Here is a 10,523-nt window from a genome sequence, read left to right on the forward strand (position 1 = left end):
AGATCTCAAACAAGGGGTGTAGAGATATTTACGAATAACGGGGGAACACTAGTATTCTGGACAAACCTGTTTTTCAGTTTCACCTTGTAAAACTCCAACGATTACATAGATTTAAACTAATGGAACCCCCTATATTAGTGTTTTTGATACTGCATTTCTGACAAGCGTTTTGCCCTCAAGGTGGCCACACGTGCAGATCTCATACACTAACCCATTGAAAGTTTTGATAATTCTCATTACTAGGATGTCTGTCTGGTAGCTGCATATATCCAAAAATATCTGTTTGCAAAGAGGGAAATTGTTCCTTCCCAGTCGTTCACGGTTTCCTTGCATTGGCAGCAACGAACTTCTGGGGCAAGAGTTGCATGACTGGGAGTAGTACATCAGCTGGAGAGCCACAGGTTGGATATCACACCCATAAAGGCAACCTATATTGTTGCTACGGTATGTGCCCATAAAAAGAGGCTGTCCAGCGGTTATTCCTATCCCCTATCCTGACTACAGAAACACTCAGATGTTGTTCCTCTTTCTCACAAGGTGTGGGGTGCTGGAGACCAACAAGGACTGGCCACTGGTCCTCCTCCTGGAATATTAGGATGTGATGCTATTCACCAACAGTAGAGGGGGGGGGGGGGGGGCTGGGCAGTTTAGATTTTTGCTTTGGGGGCCCCGTGGCTCTTTGTATCTCTGTTTGAATACAGGTGAATAACCAATAGCAGTAAATAAAACGAGTACCTGTGAGATTACTCTGAATTTCCTGGTTACCATTACGTGACGACACTTCTACAGAACTTGGACATTCCTTCACTGGACAGATGATAAACCACCTCTTTCCCGTATGCAATACTGAACAAGAGACAAAACAGTCAAAACTGCATATTGTATAAAAAAATTATAATAAATATATGTAAACAACATACCATTTTGCTGATATACTGGTGTTTTTACAGGATAAAGTGAATTCTCCTTAGGAAAAAAAAACAAGAAAAAAAAGTTAAAAAAAACATTAAAACAATGTGATAAACAGTGTATTATGAAGAAAATAAGAAACTGCCCTGACACATGATATTCATGCCACATGGAATTTACATATTTATGAGTATCCCACTGTCGATTTAGAATACAATAAATGCATGACGACTGTATACATAACTGCTTTACAAGTCTTCATAACAGACAAGCGGATATACACATGATAGCAGTCGGTCAAAAACTTATTCTGCCGACCGCTACTGCTCTTGATTCCACCATAACCATGCACGCTCGGCCGAAAAGGTGGTGGAGCAGTACACTGGCAGAAACCTCTGGTAGCGGCTTATCTCCCGTGACAACAAAGGATCGGCAATGTTGAGGCCCCCATACACACATTAGATCGTAAAACGATCCCACTAGCTTTTATACGTGTATGTACAGCTTTTTAAAAAGGCCTTCTCAACAGGAGACTTCTGACATGTCAAGAAGAGCTACGCTATTAGACCCAATTTAAAAAATAGTCTATTATTGCCTGGCAATATTAGTAAGACCATTAAAATTATTCAGTGCACATCCCTGTTCCTTTGTGATTAGTCTTCCAATAAATTACTTTGCAATAAATCTGTCATTTATGCGGCTGAGAGAGGTAGATGCTGACAGCCAAGGGTGGACAGTCGTCAATTTTTTCACAGGGATAGCTGTCGTGTCAGACATGTCCCAAATAATCCATAACTGAAAGCGCCAAGCATCCGATGCAGAAAATGTGCACTGTACCTCCCTCATTTCCACCCTGAAGGAGTCTGTTTTCTGAGGACTTGCCCCTTGATCGGAGCTTCTCTCCCCTTCTGCATCTTCACTCAGCATGTCCTCTGCCTTGTCGATAACATCCTTCATCTGCTCAATGAAAATCTCTTTTTCAGCCTGCAGTATGAATTCATTTTCCACCTGGAAGCATACAAAATATGTTAATGCAGAAGGCAGCCCTGTGAGAATAGAAAACCACGATTATAAAGTCAGTATTCTGAAGGAAAGCGATAACACAAAAAGCTACAATCTTGCAGCATTCCATAGTAATATTATGTGCTACAATATCTATGATCTATGAGCCCCAGCACAAACATGTGCCGTTAAAAGACTACTTTTTCCACAAGCATACATAGCCATTGTTAGATATTCGCCCTCCTCCAACACCCAGTACACCCAAGAAACAATGCAACATCTAAAAGTCACCCCTGAAGAAAGTAATAAAATAAACAATTATTGAATGCTTAACCTTTCACCTGCCCATACATGTGCAGCATGTTATAGGAAAGGCTTCACAAACCCTGTCTCACTTGAAATCATTTTTCTAACTTCCTCCATTATTTACATATTGGTACCGTTATATTTGGCGCCCGACATGTAAATAAGCTCCTGAACGGTCAATGGGGCATTTCTATCTGACTAAATGGGAAGGGGACGTGATGACTTCACTCTGACACTGTCCAATCAGATACAGACAGTGTCAGGGCGGCTTGCGCAGTGTGAAAGGTTCTCTTTAAGAGGATTAAAAACACAAAAAATGGCCATACTCACAAATTGGGCAGGTATAATCCCAAAAGGACGCAGCCAGGTCAAAAATGCTGCTGAAGGAAAGTGCACAGGTGCGTTTAAATAATAATAGCCACTCCCACTAGCCTTGAGGGGAGTGGCGTGTGGTGCATGGGGTACGTAGTAAAAAGTAAATGAATAGTGTAGAATGTGCAAGTAGTAATATGTGTGAAATATAGGGGGCAGTACTGAGTATAGTGAGTGGTGAATAAAGTGTAAAATTGGGATTATACCTGCCCAATTTGTGAGTATGGCCATTTTTTGCGTTTTTAATCCTATTCTATGTCCCACTTTTTTCTGTGGTGTAGCTTCAAGTTTGGAACGAAAAGTTCCAGTTAGGGACTCGCAAGTGTGGGGATCCGTGACGAGGATTGCGAGCTTCCGATCTTTTGGCAAAAATTACAACCAATACCCCATGTATTTTCCATGTTTACTTGTATAATATTTACTACTTTTTGGACGCAGCCAGGTCTTCAATGCTGGGAGAGCATGGTGTGTTGCGGTCTGGCATAGCAAGCAGGGCAGCCCGCTCTATGTGCTATCATGGCATTACAAATTGGCTGCTACCAGGCTATATAGGCTGTGCCTCATGATTTACGCATTAGCCCTCCATGTTTTACACACTGCACCCACACTTCATGCATCACTCACGTTCCTGACCCTTTTAGTACTGCCCCCTATATTTTACACATATTACTACTACTTGCACATTATACACTATTCATTTACTTTTTACTACATATCCCATGCACCACACGCCACTCCCCTCAAGGCTAGTGAGAGTGGCTATTATTATTTAAACGCACCTGTGCACTTTCCTTCAGCGGCATTTTTGACCTGGCTACGTCCTATTGGGATTATTTATACCTGCCCAATTTGTGAGTATGGCCATTTTTTGTGTTTTTAATCCTATTCTATGTCCCACTTTTTTCTGTACTGTCTGTACTGTGCCTGGTCTTATAGAACTAGATGTTAGGCTATGCTTGCCACAACTCATTGTCCTGGAAGAAAGCTTATCCGCTAGTCCTCTGAAGTGCCTCCACAGTGGCCAAATTTATGGCGCAATCCAGATGTAGAAAAAGGGGTCTTCTATTTTAGCTAAGCCCCATTCAATTAAATGGGGGTGAGCTGCAATACCGGACACAGCCCATAGACAAGAGTGGTGCGGTTTCCTTAAAACAAAGGCTCATTTTTTTCTAATAACTGAATATAATGATTGTAACTGCATCAGGGGCAATTGTTCGTCAAGTAGTTAAAAAAACGTTACGTGTAGGACAAGCTCAGAGTTATTCTGCATATGCTACACCCTACCACTAATGTTAACCAAGCCCTAGCTCTAGTTTTCCCACATCTAGCTGGCACCACTGTTCTATTCACAGTACTTTCCGATACCTTGAAGTTTACAATCCCTAAGGCTGGGTTCACACGAGCACATTAACGTCCGTAATGGACGGACGTATTTCGGCCGGAAGTCCCGGACCGAACTCAGTGCAGGGAGCCGGGCTCCTAGCATCATAGTTATGTACGATGCTAGGAGTCCCTGTCTCGCTGCAGGACAACTGTCCCGTACTGTAATCATGTTTTCAGTACGGGACAGTAGTTCCACGCAGAGGCAGGGACTCCTAGCGTCGTACATAACTATGATGCTAGGAGCCCGGCTCCCTGCACTGAGTTCGGTCCGGGACTTCCGGCCGAAATACGTCCGTCCATTACGGACGTTAATGTGCTCGTGTGAACCCAGCCTAACTCCGAGACAACTTCTTCAATGTGATGTCGGGTTAAAAGATTTCCACCAAACCCCTTGATGAAGGGGCATACATAGAGGAGAATAGGCCGGGCCCCTCCGATGCTGTTCCATGCAAACATCCCCTCTTAGTAACAGGATTATTCATCCTTTTACCAATCCCTTGAAAGAAAAAAAAAAGAAGAACCTGTGGCCCTTAAACTGCTTTCCCATTCCCTTATTTGTTAATGTGACTATTCCTATAAGAAATAGGAAGCCCTAGATAGGTTTACAAGGGGAAGAAGGATGGTGTATCCTGAATTGGGGCCCTTCTTATACGGGGCCCAGAGCTGTAAAATTCAGAGTCCGCTATAGCTAGAATGGTCTTCTTAACCATAATTGCAAAACATGTATCCTATTCACACAAAAAATAGGTCAGAAGTTGGGGCTGGATATAGCATATCAAACGGACATAGCCTGCTACAATCATTAGCACATAAGTCAACATGGACTTAAAACAAAGGGGCTACTTGTAGACAAAACTCATAAGTCACCATTGTGAACACAGAGCAACTCGATCCTAGAGAATAAAATGTTCAGCTAAGGCTTCGCTTATATCTGTGTCAGGGTTCCGTTCGTGCTTTCCGTCGGAACGGAGCCCTGACAGACGCAAACAGAAACTATAGGTTTCCGTCACGATTGATTTCAATGGCGACTGATGCGGTAGCAATGGTTTCCGTTTGTCTCCATTGTGCAAGGGATCCGTCTGTTTGACGGAATCAACAGCGTAGTAGAAGGGTTACTCTTAGCCCAAATAATGTCACAATTGAATCATCTTAAATTAGATCTTTTGCTTTACCATGTACGTAGCGATCTCCTCTGGTGCGTCACCATCCAAGTCAAATTTAAAGGTCACCATTTTATGGTTGTGTGTTTCCAGTTGACACTCCACCATTTTGTCTCCAGTGTTACACACCTTTGAGAAATAACCCAAAAAAATAAAATAAAAATCAATATTGTCAGAAGTATCACCCTATAAAACAGGAGGGCCCACGGTGCTTAAAGGAATTTAAAAAATAATAATAAATACATTCTAGTTATTATTGCATATTTCCAAATCTATTGGTTTGTGAACATTCAACTTACGTTGTTCAGATCTAAAAATTGGAAGGTTTTCACCAGAAGGTCAGTTAGTGTATGAACACACACACACAGTGTTTTCATGCGTATTTTGGCGAGTAACAGCCTCAAAATACACCTTGAAAAACACTGCCTGAAACTCCGACAAACGCCTTACCATTGTAATCAATAAGAAAAACGCCATTTAGTTCAGACAGGGCGTTTTTTTTACGCCGCTTTTTTTTAAAAAAACGCACAAAAGAGTGGCACGTAAAAAGGAGAATGTCACTTGAGGCGTTTTTGAAGCGGTTTTTCATAGGGTCATTTAAAGAACAGCTCTAAAAAAATAAAAGAAAAAGCTTAAAAAAGTCTGATTAAAAAAAAAAAAAAAAAGCTGAAAGTCAGAGGCTGTTTTCCCTTGAAAACCGCTCTGTAATTTTCAGCCGCTTTTACTTGTGCATGGGAACATAGACTTATGATCGTTTTGAAAGCCAACATAATAAAAATGGGGGATATTGGAAATACATAAATATATATAGTTTTTTTTATCAATGGTGTTTTTTGTATCCTCTATATAACTTATTTATACTCTGTAGTACTGGTTTTATGCAATGTATTGGGCATGGTCTTACATTGAGAATGGTCAGCTTGGGTTTATTGGTCTTTTCCTGCCGGGAGCGAGTGCGAGACGATCTCCGATGATGTTTCTTTGCTGGCTTTCCATCTTGTTTACTGCCATGGATGCCCTCATACCCATCACTCATTTCTTTACCAGATGCTGCATCAGAACCTATATAACTAAGATTAAACATAAAGGATGACCCTTACTTACACAGAATTTTGATGGGAATTTTCTAAGTATATTTTACATAAAGGCCTACAACAAGAAATGTATAACAATTCTAGCGTTCAACAACTAGAAAATGTTTGTATATCTTACTGCTACACTAAAATATGATTATTTGACATTATAGGCCCAAAGCCCGAGGCTGCACCATCGCCAGAGTCCTATTTTGATTTCTACTAGGTGCAATGTTATGGAGACAGTATGGATTAAAATCACCTACAATTATCAATCTACAAAAATGTTCACAATCATAAAAATGTGGCTGGTGCTTAGAATCCACTCAGTCTATAAAGACAACAAAAAAAAATAATGGTATTCTATCTTGGCATATTAATTAACAACTAGTGTGAAATCTATGATACCACGCTGCCTATAGGAGGGTTTCACCCACATAGTTTTGGATGTAGTATTATTAACCAAAGTCAGGAGTGGATCCAATAAGATGGAAAAATATAAAGAAACAATGCTTCTCCCCTCTGATGTCCACTCCTGCGTTTGGCTACAAAAACTACCTGTGTGAATCCAGCCATATACATGATCATAACCAGAGCTGGCCAATAAAGTCCTTCCGGTTTCACAGGTCACAAATTAAAAATTTTTAAGTAACCCAAACTTTGCTTCACTTTCTAGTTTCACATGTAGTTTCTTTTGCCATTACTGGGGAACACTGCTGGAGACTTTATTTTGTTTCAGTCATGCCACCCAAAAAAAAAGAACTTTTATAAACCCAAAAAGTTAGGCACTAATAAGCCAATTTCGAAATGTATTGGCAACCTGGCTACTGCCCTGTTCTACGAAGTACATTGTGAACAGACCTGCACGATATAGACAGCACTTACTTATCACAGCTTTGATTTGAGGTCGGAAGATTCTCTTGTAGGACGGTTTCCTAAAAAAAAAAAACGATTAAAAAATAAAATAAAAAAAACAACCTCAGGATAGAAAGGAAAAAAATACTTTTTATTAAACATTTAATTAGATAATGAATCTATGCTTCAATTTTTAAAATTAAGTAAAAAAACAAGGCACCTCTTGACTGGATTCTGTGTACGAGCGGATTGCGGAGCAGTGGGCCAGGTTATGAGAATCAGTACGCTGCTGTAGGCCAGACCCTATATGCATACTTGGATTTTCAGCATAAGTCACTTCCGCTGTGGCATGTGGGTAGGATACCTGTGCAAGTGGATCTTGCCCTTGCAGGGGTGGGGAAGTGTCAGATGAGAGATGCACAGGTGGCGACATCACTGATGCAACAGGCATCATTGTAAGAGGAGCGCCCAGCTCTCCAGCATACTGCGGAAGACCAATGACCTGTACAACACAGTGGGTATATTTATGTAAAAACACAAGGCCTGCTAAACAAATGCTGCTAGCAGGTAAAAGACTAAAAAAGAAAATTTAAAAAAAATAACATTCGAATATATACAGAAAAATAATTTCGCTAAGGATTTACATTACTACCACACCTCACTGACCATTTAGAGCAATCCCACATGTAAAACTCCCAAATGCAATAGTTTGATAAAATAACAGATTTTAATAAATGATGATGATGTATAATGAAAATCAGGATATAAAAAAAAAAAGGAAAAAAAAAAAAAGATCACACATGCCAATGAAGCATAGGAATCTTTTTTTTAATAAAAAAGGGGATGTTTCACGTATGAACAAATTCTTGACATGCGCCTTTCAATAAAAGGGTCTGCCATGTTTGAAAAGTAGTGGTACATTTTCACTCAAAAGTTAGTACAGAACAGGATAAATACCCCCATCGCTTAAGCAGCACTAGAGGTGCATAAGAGACACTGATCTCTCCCCTTCCACAGAAATAACCCTTCTGTTTAGCCAAGTTGGGTGAAGTCAGGAAAGAAATCTTAGGATATCTGGACTAAGGTAAAGCGACCTGTAGACAAATCAATTTCTCCTCGTCTTCTACTACCGGTCATCGCTCATGTATCCGTCTACTCATGCACAATAAAATGATGTCAGCGGATCCCATCTTTTATAGCCGAATCTGTAAAACACCTAATGTGTGTGAGTGTAGTCCACTCAGTGGGGGAGGGAGAATACATTTTCAGATTTGTCCTCAATCTCCACCCACCTTCAGAAAAGGCTGGCCATAGACATGAGATCTTATGTCAGACACCGCCCCATTGTCTCCAAAAAAGGGGAAATTAGGAGGAGACAGGTGAAAATCTAACCCACTCAAACCCCAAGTGCTCATTCAGACGAGCATGTAACTCATCCGGGTAACAACGGCTATCACGCGGACACATGTATTTTAATGGGGCCGTTCATACCGCCATTGTTTCAAAGGAGCGCGTGAAGTTTCCGTCAAAAAATAGGAAAGGTCTTATTTCCCTGCGTTTTCACGCATCCCTCCATAGAGTCTAGTCTATGAGGGATCCATGATAACGCGTCCCGCATGGGTGCACCTCAGACGTGAAAAAAAGTCTGTTTTTCATGTCCGAGGTTGCACACGCTCGTCTGAACGTAGCCTTAGGGTCCTATTAGACGGGCAGATATTCTATCATGAACGAGTGACGAGTTATTTTTTATGTTCAAATGACTACTACATATGACAATAATTGATAGATTTTCGCTGTTCAGACATTACTGCGATCGCTTCTAGTTCGCCCACCTCATCTCGGAGCTTAAAACGACTGGAAGATTTTGGATTAGACTAGGGGATGTGGCAGTGACGAACGATAATCTTTCATCCAGGTAGATGTGGCTGATCCACGGAAACCCAACGATTTATCATTCGATAATCGCCATGTGTAATAGCGTGCAACTATCTCTTACATTCGAACGATTATACAAAGATTCATATGAGAATTGCTTTGTCTGATAGGGCCGTAAGATAAGCGTTGCCAGAGGAGTCTGGCAGCAGCTTTTAATTCTACCTCAGTTGAAACATACTCGTTAATTATTGGCGGACAGTTATCTAAAAAGGTCCATGTGTTTGGCAACCACCCCTTCCTTATTCCATAGACGCTAACAGGTGAATTTGGCTGAATGCTAATGTGGGGAAATATGGTATTTAGGGGTGATGTCTGCAGGGCCACGGGCATAGCTAGGCAGGCGGTACATGTGACCGGAGTAAGGGGGTGAACAAGCAACTCTGCCTATTCATATATTGGTCAAGTGCAGAAAACGAATTTTTTGGCCCAGGTATATGAAAGTCTAGCATATACATCGGATTTTAACTATTAATGATTTATAGAAATCAATAGTGTTCCAAATAAGGCTCTTCCTAGTTGTTAGAGGGGTCCTCTTTATTCAAAGCGCAGGGGTAGAGCTTTCATCGTACAGACCCTACATACATGGACAAACTTTTCCAAATACACACTGCCTTACTCAGACCAGAAGCTTTCTAAACTCAATACCTTCCAGCATATAAAATGGCAATTTCTAAAATGCCCCTGACTTCATCCACGTCTAAACCCCTTTTTCCCCCAAAATGCACTTTAAATATGCAAATCAACAAAAAAAAAAATCTGGAAACGTCACCAAAACCTATTTGTTCTGCATTACATCATTGATTTTATAGGATCTAGGAAAACGTCCTTCGCTGAATGATGACGGTGTGCAGGAAGCGCTGGGAAGCTTCTGAGGAAAGACGCCTTATCTGCAGCAAAACGTATGCGATCCAGATGTCTACGGCAGAAGCAATCTCATAACGGCTTCATGAAAACGTTGGGGGGGGGGGGGGGTTCAACAGCACGTCACCAGCAAAGTGGAGTCAAACACACACTGTCCACTGCATGACCTTGAAGACTCACTCCTAGACGTCCCAATCCTTTAAAACGATGCAATAAAGCAGATTGTTTTCCATGTGCACAATGCCGGTTTTCCCTGTAATTGTTTAAACCGCAGGTATAGCAAAAACCATTTATTAAAGTATCCCAGTAGCTGATAACCTTAATGAGCTTCATCAACTGAATGGAATCTGGTCTGCATATAATATACATACATACATATATATAATATACATGAACATGTATGGAATGTATGCAGTGTCTCACTCCATCTCATGTTTGCCTCCTATTCAATAATCTAGTCATAATACTTTTAGGATTGGGCCATCAACAATCTCATTAGCCTTGACTGCAGCAAGATAACTTACTACTTAAAAGGGGTGGTCCAAGTTGTTTTTTCACACCGATGACCTTTCCACAGGAGAGGACATCGGTATATAAAATCAGTGGGTGTCCAACACCCGGACTCCGCTCTGATCAGCTACCTCCGAGCACCGGAAGTAATGCAGTG

The 10,523-nt window shown here is 41.0% G+C and overlaps 1 protein-coding gene across 11 annotated transcripts in view; it reads right to left on the reverse strand.

Annotated features, from left to right (window-relative positions):
- WNK2 (WNK lysine deficient protein kinase 2) overlaps window positions 1–10,523 on the reverse strand; it is a 167,849-nt gene that overhangs the window by 41,017 nt on the left and 116,309 nt on the right. For 10 of the 11 annotated variants that reach the window (XM_075833868.1, XM_075833866.1, XM_075833869.1 and 7 more), the window contains 7 exons: window positions 7,281–7,562; window positions 7,091–7,140; window positions 6,037–6,202; window positions 5,145–5,261; window positions 1,747–1,917; window positions 921–966; window positions 736–846 (listed from right to left, as the gene is read on the reverse strand). In XM_075833868.1, the coding sequence (XP_075689983.1) occupies window positions 736–846; window positions 921–966; window positions 1,747–1,917; window positions 5,145–5,261; window positions 6,037–6,202; window positions 7,091–7,140; window positions 7,281–7,562 (943 nt within the window). The remainder of the gene's footprint in view (window positions 1–735; window positions 847–920; window positions 967–1,746; window positions 1,918–5,144; window positions 5,262–6,036; window positions 6,203–7,090; window positions 7,141–7,280; window positions 7,563–10,523) is intronic. The other variant, XM_075833871.1, reaches the window with a different exon arrangement.

The sequence above is a fragment of the Rhinoderma darwinii genome, chromosome 7 (assembly GCF_050947455.1).
Source record: "Rhinoderma darwinii isolate aRhiDar2 chromosome 7, aRhiDar2.hap1, whole genome shotgun sequence".
Classification (NCBI taxonomy): domain Eukaryota; kingdom Metazoa; phylum Chordata; class Amphibia; order Anura; family Rhinodermatidae; genus Rhinoderma; species Rhinoderma darwinii.